The 18347-nt window shown below is 37.0% G+C and overlaps 1 protein-coding gene across 2 annotated transcripts in view; it reads left to right on the top strand.

The window, feature by feature from the left end:
- SKAP2 (src kinase associated phosphoprotein 2) overlaps positions 1-18347 on the top strand; it is a 182127-nt gene that overhangs the window by 99318 nt on the left and 64462 nt on the right. For both annotated transcript variants that reach the window (XM_043589138.1, XM_043589137.1), the window contains exons 5-6: positions 11265-11342; positions 12614-12697. In XM_043589138.1, coding sequence (XP_043445073.1) covers positions 11265-11342; positions 12614-12697 — 162 coding nt within the window. The remainder of the gene's footprint in view (positions 1-11264; positions 11343-12613; positions 12698-18347) is intronic.

The raw sequence follows: 18347 nt of genomic DNA, 5'->3' as shown, positions 1-18347 counted from the left end.
CAAGCCCATTTTAGTAATCAATCAGAGTAGAGCCATAAGCAGAACCTTATTTCAGAATAATTTCATATTTTATAGTTTTCATACTAGATATTTTTTACTTATTTTAATCACCCTTCAGTAATAAGGTTCTTTTGGGAGATGGGAATAGAATGACAATTGTTTATATACGTGTTCTCTTTCTTCAGAGTAAAAACATATACATATGCTTTATTGTATTATATAATATGGAAGATGTTCTAACTGCATATTCCTATTTCAGACACTTAAGATATATCCTTATATTATGGATAGCTCTAAAGTTTTGTACACAAATAGGAAAAATAAATGAATAAAAATGAACTTAGAGAATGTTACAAATTAGAAAAATGTTATTCATATTCTGAAAATAATTGCAAAATTTTATAGTTTTTAAAAACTAAAAAACATTTTTTTAATGTTTATTTATTTTTGAGAGAGAGAGAGCATGAGCAGGCGGGGGCAGAGAGAGAGGGAGATACAGAATCGGAAGCAAACTCCAGGCCCTGAGCTGTCAGCACAGAGCCCAGTGTAGGACCTGAACTCACAGTCTGTGAGATCATGACCTGAGCTGAAGTCAGATGCTTAACCAACTGGGCCACTCAGGCACCCCAAAAATTTATAGTTTAAAGCTCACAGCATTAAACTTTATTTATTTTGAAAGAGAGACAGAGCACGAACAGGAGAGGGGCAGAGAGAGAGGGAGACACAGAATCTGAGGCAAGCTCCAGGCTCTGAGCTGTCAGCACAGAGCCCGGTGTAGGGCTTGAACTCATAAACCACGAGATTGTGACCTGAGCCGAAGTTGGACACTTAACCACTGAGCCACCCAGGCGCCCCTTAATTATGTTCATTTCTTATTTTTGTGTAATTTGTTAGATACCTCTTTTATTCACATAAAAGAATCTCATTTTCCTTCCATACATGTCTGTTTTCCCTTTTCTGATTTGTTCCGTGTGTGTGTGTGTGTGTGTGTGTGTGTGTGTGTGTGTGTTTAAACTAGAATGGGAGTCTTTTTAAAGACATTTTTAGGAAGCAAAATTGACTTCTCTAAAATCTTGTAGAAAATGAAACAGATATCCTAGAATTTTAAATTAAGTATTTTAAATATATCATTCTGTTACTGTTAAGGAATTAACTGTAAGTAATTGTGATTACTTTAATGCTGTAGAGTGTTCAATGCTGTTTTCTTATACAGTTTCCCATAGATGGCATTCACTTATCTGATCAATGATAGAACATAGCATTTCAGGGAAGGGAGGCTTTGATGGACGGACCTGGAGGTCCTGGTTCCACTGCTCACTGTGTGTGACCTTGGTTTCCCATTAGTAACATGCAACTGATAATGCCTCCTTCTTGGGGCAACGTGGGAAGGAAATGAGATGACGACTGTGTCATGTTTAACTAGTGGTTAAGGCTTAATAAGTGTTAGTTGTTGCAATTGTTATTACCTTACTGAACCATGCTGATATTTGCTTATATGTATTTCCTATTTAAATTATGATGCTTTAAAAAAAAAGAATGCTTAGAACTTATAGTCTAAGGATATGGCAAATGTTGTGTTTCATACAGAGGTAGTATAGGGAAGGAAGGAGGAAGACCGATTTTAGTTATTTATTAAATTTTATACGTAAGTTATTTGACTTTTTAAAAAAATGCTTTCAACAAGTTTTCAGTGAGGTTCAGTTTATTTTTCCTGGCTGCCTACCTTGGGTAATATTTAGAAAATGGCCTGGCATGTAATATACACTGGCAAATATTTATTTAACAAGTGAATGGAGTGTTCCTTTTCATTTATCCTAATCTTTCCTATGTACAATACCATCAAATATTTTTTTCATGCATCATTTTTTTTGGCCAAATATCTACGGCTGGAAAGCAATTGGCATTGTTAAGAGGTATTTGGCTTTCATATTTTATTGTAGTTGTTTTATCATTTCAGCTTTCTTGTTTTCTTGTGTATGGAACACTGGACTTGGCAAATTTGAATTGCCATTTACACTAATAGTAATAATAAGAACTAACATGTCTTCGAGTTATCTTAAGTGCTACCCTACTAAGTCTACACAGTAATTCTCCATTATTACTTGTATTCAAAGATTGGGAAAGTAAAGGTAACAAAATTGAGTAACTTGTCTAAGCCCCAGGGCTAATGGTCAAGCTGCAATTTGAATCCAAGACCCAAGGCTTTAACCACAATTCTAAGATGCAAAATCAGATTAGGGGCGCCTTTTTGTGTTAAAGATGAACATCAAAGTAAAATTCAGTTCATAATTGTATATCTTTTATATTATTTAGAGTATCTGTGAAAATTGTGATATTTAGAATTTTATTTTTATTTATATGTATATATTTTAAATTTTTTTAGCGTTTATTTATTTTTGACAGAGAGAGACAGACAGAACATGAGTTGGGGAGGGGCAGAGAGAGAGGGAGATACAGAATCTGAAACATGCTCCAGGCTCCCAGCCGTCAGCACGGAGCCCGACGCGGGGCTTGAACTCACAGACAGCAAGATCATGACCTGAGCTAAAGTCAGACGGTCAGCCGTTTTCCAGGCGCCCCTAGAATTTTATTTTTAACTGAAGGAAAAAGTATATTCCATTTTAAGCTTGTATCTCATTCTCTCAAAGTATTTGTATATCAGAGACTTTTTTAAAAGGTGGTGCTTTTTTTCTGAGCTTAATTTTTGCGACAGAAGATGATTAAGATATAGATGGATATTACATACACACACACACACACACACACACACACACACACACACACATAAAACCCATAGCCAATTGGTATGTGTAATGAGGGATACAGTAGGTACAATACTAGCCCCCCAGAGAAGTCCACATTCTTATCCTTGAATGTGTGAATATGTTACTTGGCAAGCATGAATTAAGATTGCAGGTGGAATAAGGTTGCCAGTCAGCTGACCTTAAAATAAAATTACCCTAATTGTTATTCAGTTTTTGCTTGGTGGCTTTCAGAGTGACTTGGCACTTTACAAAGGGGTGGAGAGACTAACAGATGGCAAACCTGTGAGTTGCAGCCTCTGCTTTTGCCCCCCCAGTGTCATCCCGTGGGCCACTGTATCAGTCTTCAAAGCCTTGTCCCCAAGGCTTAATCTCCTTGGGAATTCTGTGGTCTTAAGAATAGGAAGCTGACCATTTTTGTGTCTAAGCATGATATGAGCCTATTTTTTTCTTTTTTAAAAAAAATTTTTAAATATTTATCTTCTGAGAGACAGAGAGACAGAGCACGAGTCGGGGAGGAGCAGAGAGAGAGGGAGACACAGAATCCGAAGCAGGCTCCAGGCTCTGAGCTGTCAGCCCAGAGCCCGATGCGGGGCTCAAACTCACGGACCCTGAGATCGTGATCTGAGCTGAAGTCGGATGCTTAACTGACTGAGCCACCCAGGCACCCCGAGCCTATTTTTTTTTTTAAAGAAATATTGTTAGTCTTAGAGATCACCAGTACTAGCATATTCATTGGTTAGTCCTTTCTGAAAAAAGTAATAATGGGATGGGAGAAAACAAGCTCTGTGAAAGGAGAATGCTAGGCTAACATAATTAACAATTATTTTAGTTACTGTAGTGATTCTTTCTTTTAAAGGTTATTGTTTGATATGTCCATTGAACACATAATAATTTTCTTTTTGCCACTAAAAACACTGATTAAAATGATTTGAAATTCCAAAGTTTATATGTGGAGGGGAGAATTATTAGGATATGAAAAATATTTAATGTATAGCTTTCTTTCACAGGTATTCCAGGCCAAGATTCTAGCTAGAAATCAAACCTGTGAAATGACAGAAAATAATTCCTTGCTAGATCTAAAGAAAGTTATCAGTTCCTCTACAAAACATATGTGATGTACAGTTTCCACGTTTGATATCTTTGAAAGTTGAACCCATCTTGGTCCTTGGCCATTTGTTACCGAAAGAACAAGAAAAACATTAATGTGGGTATGTTTCATAGAATCCTAGGATTGGGAGGGCCTTAGAGATGGTATGATCTGTTTGTTTTGTGTTTGTGTGGGTTTTTTTCATGTTTTAGATGAGAAAACTGATAACCCAGAGAGGCTTAGTGACCCAAGGAAGGTCACAGATTTGCAGTGCTGGGATGTCATTACAGACCTCTCTAACCTATAGCACGCATCTTAAAATCAGTATCAATGTAAAACTGCTCTAGCTGGCTGCTATAGCATAAAACCATTTTGTTTAATATTTATATCCAAGTTAAATTTAGGTTTCTCTCCCTTGCTAGGAGATAGACTTTCTGTTTTGCTTTGTTTTATTTTACAGGTATACTAGTGAAATTTTGTAAAAGTTTTTTTAGAATAAGAAAAAAGTGTCAGCAACTCTACGTCTTTGTATCTATTTTTGTGTGTATGTGTGTCTTTGTGTCTATTATATATTCTCTAGAAACAGGGAAAATGGCATCTAACGTTTGTGCAAATGTTAAGTAAAACATAATTAACTTGTACTTGTGGAATAATGAGTTCTGAGCCAGTAATAGCTCTGGGAACTGAATGAAGCTCATTTATAGACTGTTTCCTAAAGCTAAGTGCTCAGTGTACCCTTCATGCAGCCAGAAGTCGCTACAAGATACTGGACATCATTTGGAAAAATACAGGAAACAAAGCGGAAAGCATTTTTTACTTTTACACAAAATTACAATGATGAAATACTGACATCTGAAAATAGGCCTTAGTTCTGATGACTGCTTCTTAAGAAAAATGAACTTGAGGGGCACCTGGGTGGGTTAGTCAGTTAGGTGTCCGACTCTTTGATTTCGGCTCAGGTCATGATCTCATGGTTCATGGAAATGAGCCCCGTGTTGGGCTCTGCACTGACAGTGTGGAGCCTGCTTGAGATTCTCTCCCCCTCCACCCCTCTCTCTGGTTGTCCTTTGCTTGTGTTCTCTCTCTCTCTCTCTCTCTCTCTCTCTCTCTCTCTCAAAATAAATAAACTTAAAAAAAAAGAGAAGAAAAGAAAAATGAACTTGAACTAGAGAAGTTAATCTAGACAATAAAATAACCCCTGAGTTGGTCAAGGTAGAAGAGGGTGTTGCCAGCATGAAATGAGAAAATGATTAGTATTTTTGGAAAATCGAAGCCTAATATGTGTTTTAAGTATAAAGTAATCACTAAGTGGATAGCCATATAAAAAATGGGGAGGGTGTCTGTTTATCAAATTTAGCACTGCTGGAATGACAAGGCATTTAAAAAAGTTTATCACATAAAAGTTTAGAAGAGATAAAAAGGAAGCCCTATCCCTTCAAAGAGGTAGCCACTTCATGGAACTCAGTATCCCAACTGTCGGGCAAAAATGAAGAATTTTAAAAGATTTAGATAAACTCATGGATGTTTTATTCATATAAATTGAGAGAATAAAAGATATTGTTGAGGAACTTGTCCTTAACTTTTTGCGGTTCAAGGAAAACCCATTGTGTGGTTACAGTAGATGAAGATCCAAACTCCAGGGTGAAAATTCTCATGAGCAAAACTAGTCTTTTACATATCTCCTTTTCCCCCTAGTATTCGGGAAGAGGAATCAGTTGTGTAAAAGTGGAGGGGAAAAATTATATTGATGGAAAGTTTAATGTTCATGTTGAAAACTATACAAATGCTAAGTATTAAAAGGGAAAAGCCAATAAAAGATGAGTAAGTCAAAACCAGTAAAAGGTGATATTCAGAAACCTAGCAGGGATTTTATACAAAGTCTAGATTGAAGAATCATAAAACTGTGAACATATTAACACAGCAAAACTCATAAATCATAATTGTTGATAAGAAGATAGTAAAAATGAGGCTTTGGATTCCTTAGAAGTGTAGCATTTAAACGGGACCCCAAAGTTGCATACCAAAAAATAAAAAAAGGTAATGAAAAGCAGTTGTCTATTTTGAAAATGTCCCTGAAGCACTCTCATCTCTTGACTCTTATTCATAGTTCGACATGAAGAGCTAGGTAGGTAGAAAAGAAACTAAATAAAAAATTAATTCCAGGATTTAGTAGTTAGAACTCCTACAGATTAAAAAAAGAACTCTGTAAATTGTGCTTCAGAAATGGTGCCTCACTGTAAGTCTTAGAAAAAAGTAAATGTGTTTAAAGAGGTGTCAGACAGGGATATACTTGCAAGCGTGTGTGTGTGTGTGTGTGTGTGTGTGTGTGTGAGAGAGAGAGAGAGAGAGAGAGAGAGAGAGAGAGAGGAGGAGGAGTGGATTAGGTGACATGGTAGTGTTGGAGAAGGCCCAGGAATTGTGCATTGAGACACTCAGTGCCAGACAACATTGTGAATTAAGCAAGATTTTGTTTATTTAGATTATTTTGAGAAAAGACGTACAAAAAAGAAAGGACGGTCAGCCCTCCCTCTTCCCTCAACTCTTCCCCACCCCCCCAACTCGTAACTCGCTCTCTCTTCCTCGCCCTCGCTCCCTCTTCTACTGAAGGGATTCCCAGGATGTTCAAAGTCTTTTCTTCTGAGTTAATCATTTTGTGGTGTACTTCAAGTAAAACATTCTGTGGTCTACACCTATTTTTCCACTTTTTCCTATCCTCTCTGCGGGAATGCACCTGTCTACCTTACAGTGCTAAGATAGGTTTTATACCCAGCCAAAGTAATGTGAAATATACCTAAGTGATACTTCCTAGAAAAGAAAATTCGTATTTTTCTCTGAAGTTGAAATAATTATTTTTCACTTCGAAAAATTTTAGTTAAGTAAATAGTTAAAACTTTAACTTCTTAAATACATTGCAGGTATTTAAGCATTCAAGTATTTTTCTTCTTAGATTCAAGGAAAAATGTTAAAACAATAACATAATAAAGTTGCTAAGATTGGGCAATACCTTACTTTTTAGGTAATTTGTTTTTTATTTTAATACTTTGGAATTCTCCATTTTTTTTTTTCAGATTCTAGAATCTACTCCTTTAGCTTGCTGGTATACTACATAGTTTATTTTTAAGGCAAAATTTTCCAGACACATTTTTGAACTCTTGAGTTATCTTTTTTTAAAAGTGGCCCTGTCAATAAAATACCACCCTAAGTATAAGAAAATTCCACTTCTGCCTTTTTCCCACTGAGTTGCTAGGAATATAGTAGGCACTTGATTCTTGTTTATTTGAATTCATTGTGACCTTGTTTGTTAGCATTTTGCATGTTTGAAATTCCCAAATTATAAATCGGAAAAAGACCCATTCCTTGGCCATTCTTGTAGGGAATGTCTAATATTTTGAGCTGCTTTAGAAAAGCCAGTAGTATTATATAAGAAATACATGCTCGTTTTATAAAAAGGAAACTAATCTTTGTCAGTATATGCTTATTGTCTCAGAGTACCAAAAACTTGTGGCCACTTAACCTATGAAGTAATTGTCTGCCGTATAAATAGGCTGCCCTAGAGAACGGGTTAATTTTTTTTCTCCTCTTAGTTAGGATATAATTTCTTCATCAACTGACTTTCACCTAACCAAAAGGAAATCTTTGAACTGCTTTAAAAATAACTATAAGGCTTAACCCATGCAGTTACCAAATCATGCTTTTTTCCATCTTTCTGATTAAAATTCTCTAGGCGTTGTTAAGTAGTCTTACATTTACATTGGAACCCCTTCGTTTGTATTAATAGGTACAGTTACACTAACATGTAGTGCTGATATTTATTTGTGATAATGAAAACTAACATTTAATAAAAGCCTACTATGTGACAAAGGATTCAGGCTCCGCGCCGAACTGATTTCGGGGACAAGGCATGAATTTTGATAGTGAAACAGAACTGGCAGTGTAATTGTGAATTTGTTGTTGTGTAATTGGCTAAGTTGCATGGTTTCCTGTAGTGAGCTAATGTAATTTTGGTGTTTGGCAAATGTTTAGCGGCTCTGTGTTGTTGCCTGCCAGACAGGTTTATATTAGCTTCACCTTCCTTTTCTTCGTGTATCGTTGTACCTACGTTTGCAGACTCTTAACTCTTTGGATCAATCTGCGTGTTCTTCAATGGTGACATACTGTTGACCGTTGTAGGTGTAGTGATATGCAGTCTAACTGATGTGAGAATGCATGTTTTTTAAAGAGAAATTACTACTTGTCATATCTTGTTACCAATTTTCAATTTCTACCATTAAAAAGTATGAAGTGTTTACATAGTTATGGTGCTATGCAAGTAATTCAAATGGTTCTTCTAAGAACTTAAAATCTAAAGTCCTTAAAGGGATTACTGTTAATAAACCTTTTTTGAGGGGCGCCTGGGTGGCGCAGTCGGTTAAGCGTCCGACTTCAGCCAGGTCACGATCTCGCGGTCCGTGAGTTCGAGCTCCGCGTCGGGCTCTGGGCTGATGGCTCAGAGCCTGGAGCCTGTTTCCGATTCTGTGTCTCCCTCTCTCTCTGCCCCTCCCCCGTTCATGCTCTGTCTCTCTCTGTCCCAAAAATAAATAAAAAACGTTGAAAAAAAATTTAAAAATAAACCTTTTTTGAAAAAATTCACATGTGCACATTAATGCACATATAAATGCATATAAAAACATAAATAAATACACTTTCAAACTTCACACGTGCATTGAGCAAATCCTAGATATTGGACAAATAGCAAATTTAGGAAAGTGAGATTTCAGTCAGAAAAACTTGATTTTTTTCCCCCTTTAGGAATGACATAAAAGATTTTATATTAGAAACATGAAATGGAAGTTCATAATAAGTATTGCTTGTGACATCAAATTTTATTGTGATTTATCAGGTGGAAATCTTTAAGGCAAAAGCACTAGGTTATGTGTATATTCACTTACTAACTTCTCATTCCCTTTTCATGTTATTACTCCTTTTTCCTCTCTCCTCCCTTTTTTTTTTTTCTTTTGGACCAGTACATTTCTAAACTGGAAAATTATGCTAAAGGCACCGGTTTCCCTTCAGAAAAAAGTTTTCTCTTAGGATTTAGAGTGTTTGTTTTTTATGTGAAGAACATTTATTATGCCCCAATGGGAGTGAGAGAGTCATGGGACGACTTTGCAGTGAGCCTTATTAGCCACGTGGAGGTAATTAATGCCTCCCATGTCCAGTTAAAGCAGCATCATCAGACCTTAAGATGGAAAAGTGGCCTCTTCTTCTACAGTTTAATTTTATCTAAGACGAACAGTGCTTTAGAGTTTGTTTCCATCATCTTAAAGATACAGAAATATTTATAGGATGTGTGCAGTGAATATTCTTGGTTTTACTACTGTGAACAAACCATTTGTAAATTTTTTCATGACATACAATAATTGTGTTAAAATATTTAATGAATGTGTTTGCTTTCTCATTCTGAAATGCCACCCGTATGATGCTTCTTGCAATGAGATTTTGTGTAGTTGACTTAAGAATTCTACATCCCAATTATGTAAAAGCCTGAGCACAAGCAAAGAGCCACAGAAATTAAACTATGATCCTGCTAGTTGGAGAAGTGAATCCTTGATTTTCGGGAATCTTATTTAGAAAGAAAATTTTCCTAAATAATTTTATGTTAGCTAGAGTTTCATGTTTCTGTACGATACAATATTTCTGTTTACTTTTTGTCAGTGTAGCCTAGGTTAAAAAAAAAAAGTGCTATTCGTCATTATTTTTTTTCTTTTTTAAACACCTAAATCAAACCATAGTTACCTTCTTTAATTTAGTGGTTGACTAGGACTTGTTCACAAAAATAAGATTCTTTATGTGATCTTTATTTTATGTACAAAGATACTATAGTAAATAACTTTTACCTTTGTATGGATCAAATTTATTCTGAGAAAAGGAAACACGGATACATCGACTGAACAACTACTCAGATGTTTACATTGGCTCTCCCTAAAATTTTATATACATTTCAACATCAGTGCACTGTTTAAAGGTATATTTTAATGATAATTGTTTTGGTCATTGAGTAAAATTGATCTGCCAGGGAACTGAACTTGGTACTTTAATTAATGAATTTTAGAGAGACAGGGAGGGAGGGAGGGAGAGAAGCAGAGGGAGCGAGAGAGCAAGAGCGAGCAAGAAAGAGAGAGAGGAGAGAGAGAATCTTAAGCAGACTCCACGTGCAGTGTGCAGCCCAACACAGGGCTGGATTCCACAACCCTGGGATCATGACCTGAGCCAAAATCGAGTTGGACGCTCAATTGACCGAGCCACCATGGTGCCCCTTGGGTTTAGTTTCAAGCTTTATTTCTTAAAGACAAATATCTGTATTTTAAACATTATTTCTTGAAGAAAAAAATCTGATTTTATAATTACTGCGATCCCTATACTATTATTAAAAAAAACCAAAAAACTTAACCTGGTAATTCTGTGATGAATCTGTACATAATAAACTTCCTACTATTTGTACATAATAAACTTCCTTCCTTTAAAAAAAACACTTTAAAAAAAATCATAAGCTGTATTGATGTTTTTTCCATTGGGTGTATTCCACAAAAACTTGTATTGGATTGGTTGTTTTCACTTGTTAGAATTCTAGTAAAATGCTGAGATAACTGTATTATATTTTTAATGAAGTTTGTAAAAATATTGAACACTTGTGAAATGATTGAGTACCCCATTATTCATGACCATGAATATATGATTTCTAATTGACTTAACTTTTGGCTTAATCTTTCATTTTTTTGTAGGTATCTAATATTTGTTTGTGATAGTTCTTTTAGATCTTTTAACCTAGTTTTGGACTCTCAGATGTCCTAGAAAAACCTAAAACATTCAGTTGAATATCTACAAGGTTTCTCCTTGAGTACCACCAAGAAGAGATAGTATTTGCTATGTATTTAGGGAAACCAATTTTGGCATTTGATTTTTTGGGGAAAAATCATTTTATGATTTATTTGGTAGGAATGGAGATACGCAGGTAAAAATCAACAAGCATTAAAATCCTTGAAGAGTTAATCTAATATAAATGTAAAGAAGCATATGTGATTTGTTTAAAATTCCTAACTTCTCTTTCAGGGGTTTATGGCATTCATTGGTAATAGTTCCCCGATTGTTTCCTTATAGAAGGTAGATCGTAAAGTATTGCCCTGTAGAGATTATCTAGCTACGTAATATTACTGTATTTGAAGGAGCATAATATATTAACATATAGGCGCTCAGAACACTTTTTTGCTCTTGATATTTATAGGAGAGGGACAAGTTTATGAATGGACAAAGCTAATAGACTCGAATTTAAATAATTTTGGTAATGAAAAGAATGCTGAATTAATGCAGTCTGGTACTTGGTTTTTCTAAGATGGATTACTCACTACTTTTTTTCCCTCTTCTACTTCCTACAGGAAACCAGTTTCCTCCAATTGCAGCACAGGACCTTCCTTTTGTTTTAAAGGCTGGCTACCTTGAGAAACGCAGAAAAGGTAAACTGTAAGATTCTAATGAAAAATCTAAAAATGGCTTTATCCTTGCATAAAACATGCTTGCAGTATACATGTGGAGCCAATATTCTCTTTAGGTGATTAAAGAGTTTTAAGACTGTAAGAAAATCTGAATAACATTATCCAAACCACAAAATACAGTTTTTAGTTCTATATAATTTTTTTTCAAAGTTTACTTATTCTGAGAGCAAGAGAGAGCAAATGAGCGGGGGAGGAGCAGAGAGAGAGGGAGAGACAGCAAATCCCAAGCAGGCTCTGCACTGTCAGTGTGGAGTCCAATGTGGGGCTTGAACCCATATTTCATGAGATGATAACCCGAGCTGAAACCAACAAGTTGGACGCCTAACCAAATGAGCCACGCAGGCACCCCGCTCTGTAGGATTTTTAATAACAGAACACTTGGTCAGGTTTCTGGTTGCCAATCTTGATTATTTGTAAATGATTCAGGAGCTGTTTCCTGCCTCTTAGAGGAGGGCTGCGGGCCATGACTGTATTCACAAGGATGGGATTTCTCACCATTCTCCCACCCAGCTGAGCAGCAGGTTATCCCACACCTGACCTGGCTTACACCATGTCTGCTATGATTCCGATCAAGCCTGGCATATTGTCTGCCATTTTCTGTTATCCATTCAGTGTTCCTCTCCATTGGCCATGATAAATGGGAGTTGACCATATGGTCTCGCTCTTTCAGCACCAACATATAACGGAAATGAACTATGGAGGTGGTGGTATCATATGGGAAACAGAAAACAGAAAGTCCCTTCATTACCATTTTGCTTTTCTCCCAGGTAGTCCCCTTGGGCCTTTCTATTTATATTCCATTTGCTTCCCTTGGTTTTCTTAGCTGAATTTTAAAGCTGAGAGAGATAGTAGCAGTCATCTAGGTCACCTCCTCCCCCTCTTCCCCCCACCCTTTTATAACAGATGAGAAAAGGAGACCCAGATGAATCCCTTCTCTCAAAGCTGTGTAGTCAGATGTCCTTTTGACTGTCCCTGTCAGGAAGGTGTGTTAGCCACAAGTGTCGCAGTCCCATCTCTGCTTCACTTTATTCCTTTTTAGCTTTCTTTTTGTTTTTTGGTTTTGTTTGCTTGTCCCTTGGAGAAGAAGCTACAAGTTAATTAGTCATAGAATTTTAGAGCTGGCAGAAACCTTAGAAGTCACATTAACAGATTTTTCGTTTTAACGGTGTTACATTTATACTATATATGTAATACATAGTATCTAAACTGTTCCTTTCCCCCTTTTATTGTAGATCACAGCTTTCTGGGATTCGAATGGCAGAAACGGTGGTGTGCCCTCAGCAAAACTGTATTCTATTATTATGGAAGTGATAAAGGTAGTATTGGGGTTCAATCATACTGACTTCTATTGTGGAAGGGTTTTAGGGGCCATTTTATACCCCCTTTTTAGTACAGAATAAACTGAAGACAAAGGGAGAGAGGCTAACTGAGCATTTTAATATTTACAGTCTAAGACTGTGTAATTCTATTTTACTCTTTGCCGAATGCTCCAAATTCCAGAATTCCCTAAGAGTGAACACAGTTGTGTTTTATTGAATTAGGAAAGAGATGAAAATTTATGTGGCTTTTCATTTTAGGAAATATTTATCAGCCAAGGTAATGTAGAATTTCTGGAGAAGTTAAGACCATTAGGGTTGTGAGAGTTTTGAAGGGAAGAAAAGAGCCTAGGCTTATGGTAGAGTCCACGCTCTAACCAGCAATTTGGAAACATTAAGACATTTTATAACTTTACTTGCTAATTAATACATCTCTTGATCACAGCTCACATAATTTCAAGTTCAGTATTTGAACGAATAAAGCATAAAATATTGAAATTTAAAGAATTTCCTTAGTTTTGCTTTTTTTTCTAGGGAAAGCAAGTCAGAAGTTGAATATTATAAAGTAAAGGTAATGTAGAAATAGCTAGCATCTGTTTCTGGAAAGGACCCGTAAGGAGGAAAAAGGCATAGAAGTCCAGTGTCACTGATTCCCATGGAATCATTTACCTTATCAGTGTTTTTTGGAAGTTTTGTTTCATTTGACTTCACTTGCAAGGTTTAGGTTTTTTTCCCTTATTCTAGAACCTTGCAGATAGGATCATTGTACATATTTCAGATAAATTTGAAACACATAGGTGATGCTAGAAGTTGGTCTTACCTTTTGGCAACTGGCATTAGCAAATTAAGAATTAACTTAGTGGTTAGTTTGCATTACATCACTAATTTACAATAGATTCAAACGGAACAATGGCATCAGCGAAGTATAAACTATAAACAGCTATCATCAGGCAGCCTTCTTTCTTCTGCTAAGGGTAAGTAGGTGATTGTATCAGAAAAATTAACCCAAGTTCAGTTATTGATTACCATAGGTCGTAAGTATAAGTGATTATGACAAATATAGTATGCACACCATTGTGAATTGAGATCAAGATCTTACTTTTCCACAGAGAAAGACCTTCTATTTCATAAGACTAGGGGAGAGAGGCTTTACCTCCTTGTCACTTTGGCTCAGTTAGGTTTCTCATTTCTCTCTTTTTTTTTTTTTTTCCTTTATTTTGAGAGAGAGAGTGGGGGAGGGGCAGAGAAAGCGGGAGAGAGAGAATCCCAGGCAGGCTCCAGGCTCATCACGAAGCCCAATGCGGGGCTCCATCCTGTGGCCAAGAGGTCATGACCTGAGCTGGTATCAGGAGTCAGATGCTTAACTAACTGAGCCACACGAGCACCCGCTCATTTCTAATTTCTTTAAGACGCCATGACTACTAATGTTCGTTTCCTCCACTCCTTCTCCTAACTGGTATATACCAAATGTTAGGCCAGAGATTAGCAAGAACTTTCCCAAAACTTAAGGAAGGTTTATATTTGTTTCAAGTAAGTATATTTATTTCAGTAAATAAATTCTAGTTATTTGTGGATGCTATTAGTTAAATTCCTACTTCTGTTCTTATTTGATGGGACCTTGTGGCAATAACACCTTTGGCATTTGTGTTTTAACCATTTTGTGGTACATTTAGCCATCTATACCACCACTGCTTTTTAAAAATTACTTTTCTAGTGTTCCTTTCTCATGTGGGTATTTGAAGATCTGGTGTATATTTCCATCAAACTCTTCCCTGTTGTTATGAAGTCTCCGTTGAGAATTCAGGTGTGTTTTTGTGGTTCTTTTGGCTGCTTCCTTTAGAATTTTTGGCTAGTTCTTCTTCGGGGGACTCAGAAAATAATCTGTCTTTGAACACTTTTTTAATTTGGCACGATGCTGAGTTCCTTCCTTTGTATCTTTTTCTTTCTAGGAAAATGTACCTGTCACGTGAAAGTTTTACTTTCTTTTGTGAAATTAGATAGCTGATTTGTACAGCCTGGTTTACTGTATGTATGAACCACTTGTCTAGCCCTTGGAAAGAGCTATTTAGATATATGAGAACTGTAATCCTCCAGCTAAGCAGGATTTAGATAAATGGATTATAGAGGCACAGAAGGAGTCCATACCACTTACTAGGTTAAACTGTACTTTGTTACTATTTGACAGATAACATAGTTCACATTTTATAACTTACGGTGTGTGCCAAAAAACATTTTGACCCATCAGGGTAGTAATGGCTTAGAAAAAGTAGTTCCAGCCTCTAGGGAAAATAATGCACTTACCTTTGTACTCATAAATATCATTTATATGTATTATTCATGGTCATTGGCTGCCCTTAAGTATATATACAGTACATATTTTATCACTTTATGAAATCACATCCATCCTTTTATCTCCTTCTTCTTCCTTTGATTGTCACAAATCCTATTCATCAAACTTCTTAGGTCTTAGCTATTCAGAGTGCCATCAAGGTAGTCATTCATTCACTCACTCATTGGTTCATTTTTTGGTTGAATAAATATTTATTGGCTAGCTGTAGATACTAGGCACTGAGGTTCCAAAGATAATCCTGCCTTAGAGATACCTGAGAGTTTTTTTTAATGTTTATTTATTTTTGAGAGAGAGAGAGAGGGGCAGAGAGTGAGCGGGGGAGGGGCAGAGAGCGAGAGGGAGACACAGAATCTGAAGTAGGCTTCAGGCTGTGAGCTGTTAGCAAAGAGCCCGATGCGGGGCTTGAACTTACAAACCGTAGCATCAGGACCTGAGCTGAAGTTGGACGCTTAACCGACTGAGCCACCTAGGTGCCCCTCATTCTCTAATTATCATAGGAGGCTCCAAGAGGCTAATATGTATAGGATAGTAAGAGAATCTTTGTGTAATGTTTATCTTAACAAGAGCTATATGTTATGTTAGTCTAATAGACCATATCATAATTGTCCGAGTTCCAGTTGTAGAGGAAAACAGTAGGGATAGCCAAAAAAATAGAGGCAGGCTTTAGATTCCCGTTTTACAGAAATGCCTGTAATTTGTTTATTCCCTACTACCTCGCGCTACCTTGTTTTTTAATTGCGTGTATACCTATGGTTGAAAATGTGTTCAAAAACCACTTGATTTTTATGCTTGTGGTGTAATTTTATTTTAAAGAAAAGCAGAAGGTTTTGGAAATACCTCAGATTTCCTGCCGCAAGACCATATGAGCCGCACTTTTAATTCTAACTAAAGTGTTTCCCTTTGGACTCATATATATTGCCCGGGTTTATTAGTCAGAGCCACTTGGGGCCCCTAAGTAACCAATATATATGTAGCATATAGTATTTTTCATTTAAAATAGTAATAATTTGATATTTCCTCACAGTATAATTCAAAACACCAGAAGTGTATTTCACGTGGCTGAATTAGCACTGGCAGCTGTATTTCTGTGAGCTTTACAGACAAGGAAAAATGTTCAAATATCTTTACCTGAGGGCCTAGAACAACTTGTTAATCAGTTTGATGAAGTTTAATGCAAAGGCTTAGTGTTAAGGGGCATATTTTCCTCTTTCCTACTAATAATAAGCATTAAAACATATGGAAATAAGAGTTATTCACCCAGGAGAAAGGCCTTCTTAAATATAAGAAGCAGATGTTAACAAAAATTTCTGCACGCATTGTATGTCTTTCTCTTCGCTAGCCATTTGTACCAAGTTAACATTCTTGGTATAAACAATAGAAACCAACTTTGACTCTGCAGAAAAGGAAATTATTGGGAGAATATTGGCTCTCAGGCAGAATTGACGGGAAGGCTAAACAACCAGGCTCAGAAAGCGAGGACTGAGAGAGGTAAGGTACCTAGAACTTCAGCCCAGTCTCTGCCCCCAACGAGAGTCTCATTGGGACACACTGCTGGCCCTGCCATTGTGCAATGCCACGGACACGAGGATGGTGTCAGAGCTCTCCCCTGATTCTTTTGTTAGTCAGTTTGGATTTAGGTTCCAGTTCAGAGCATCTGATTGACTGACCTAGACCAGGGAAAAGCCTCCCTCCCTCCCTCCATCTTCTGTGGTGAGAAGCTGGCTCTGGCCCCCAACAATCTCAGGACTGACATAGGAAAGATACTGAGATGTCAGATGTCAGGCATCTTCAAATGACAAATGCCCACAACCTATAGGGATGCTAAATGATCTGAAATTATTTAGTTGCTGTATTTAGTAGGAATTATTTAGTTGTTATCTTGAAATTGGTAGGAGAGTGGTTGGTGTTTTTTTTTTTAATTTTTTTTTTTAACGTTTATTTATTTTTGAGACAGAGAGAGACAGAGCATGAATGGGGGAGGGGCAGAGAGAGAGGGAGACACAGAATTGGAAGCAGGCTCCAGGCTCTGAGCCATCAGCCCAGAGCCGGATGCGGGGCTCGAACTCACGGACCGCGAGATCGTGAGCTGAGCTGAAGTCGGACGCTCAACCGACTGTGCCACCCAGGCGCCCCAAATGGTTGGTGTTTTAAAACCTGTTTTCTGAGAGCCAGCAAAAAAGAAAAAGCAAGCATATTTGTAAGAAAAACGGGACTGATTGGATTTTGGTAGGTAGCGATGGAGTAGAGGGAAAGAATATGGGGCAGTGGATGAGGAAAAAGGAAGAAATCAAGAATGATGCTCCGTTTTCTGGTTTGGAGTCTTCAGTTAATGGAGGTGCCATTGATCGAGAAGGAGGACACAACAAGAAAGATCACAAGTGTTGCAGGAGTGGAGATAAGGTGATCTCCATTGTGGGCATGTTCTAGTCATTGTGCCCATAAGACATTCAAGAAATGAAACATATATACTGGGCAGATAAAGATTTGGATGTAAAATCCTGAAGCTAGACTAAAAATAGGGAATTATGAATCACAAGATACGAATAGAAGTTGAATCCTAAGGATTGGGTAAGGTTGCCCAGAGAAAACCGTAAAGCAGGAAAAGAGCAAGATTTAGAACATAATGCATCATGGCTGTTTAAGAGGTAGACAAGGGTAGAGGGGCCCATGAAGCAAGCTGAGAAAGTTGGACCCAAGTTGCAGAAGGAAATGCAAGATAGCATTCATCTTCTCTAGCAAGATTTCATAAATTACATGTTCTAGAACAGTGGTTTTTCAAACATTAGTGTGTGTCAGAATCACCTGGGTTGCTTGCTAAAACTTTGGTTTCCCAGACCCACGCCCAGAGATTTCCACACAGCAAGGGCAGGGTAGTAGCCATTTCTGCATTTTTAATAGTCATCCAAGATCTAACATAGTTGGCGATTCTTGACATATACTTTGAGAAACATCTTTCTAGGAGACAATGTGAAATGGTTGAAAAAACAAGGCTTTTTTCAGACTTAGGTTAGGGTCCTGGCTTTTATAATCTACTGGTTATATGGCCATGAGCAAATCAATTATTTTAAGATTTGTTTTTCCATCAGTGCTGGGGATGTAATAAATAACTTCTTCCTCTCAGAATTATTTTGTGGTATAGATGAGATATGTTATTAAATTCCTGGCCTACAGAAGGAGCTCAGGAAGTGTGAGTTGTCTTTTGGACACTTAGCAAACCCAGAACACAGCTGTAAACCTAAAAGCCAGGGAAAAAGTAGAAGGAAATTGCTATCATTAACCTCACGCATTTTGTTTTGTAAG

Source organism: Prionailurus bengalensis, chromosome A2 (assembly GCF_016509475.1).
Source record: "Prionailurus bengalensis isolate Pbe53 chromosome A2, Fcat_Pben_1.1_paternal_pri, whole genome shotgun sequence".
NCBI classification, from domain to species: Eukaryota; Metazoa; Chordata; class Mammalia; order Carnivora; family Felidae; genus Prionailurus; species Prionailurus bengalensis.
Note: the sequence above shows the minus strand (reverse complement) of the source record. Positions and strands in the feature narration are given on the sequence as shown.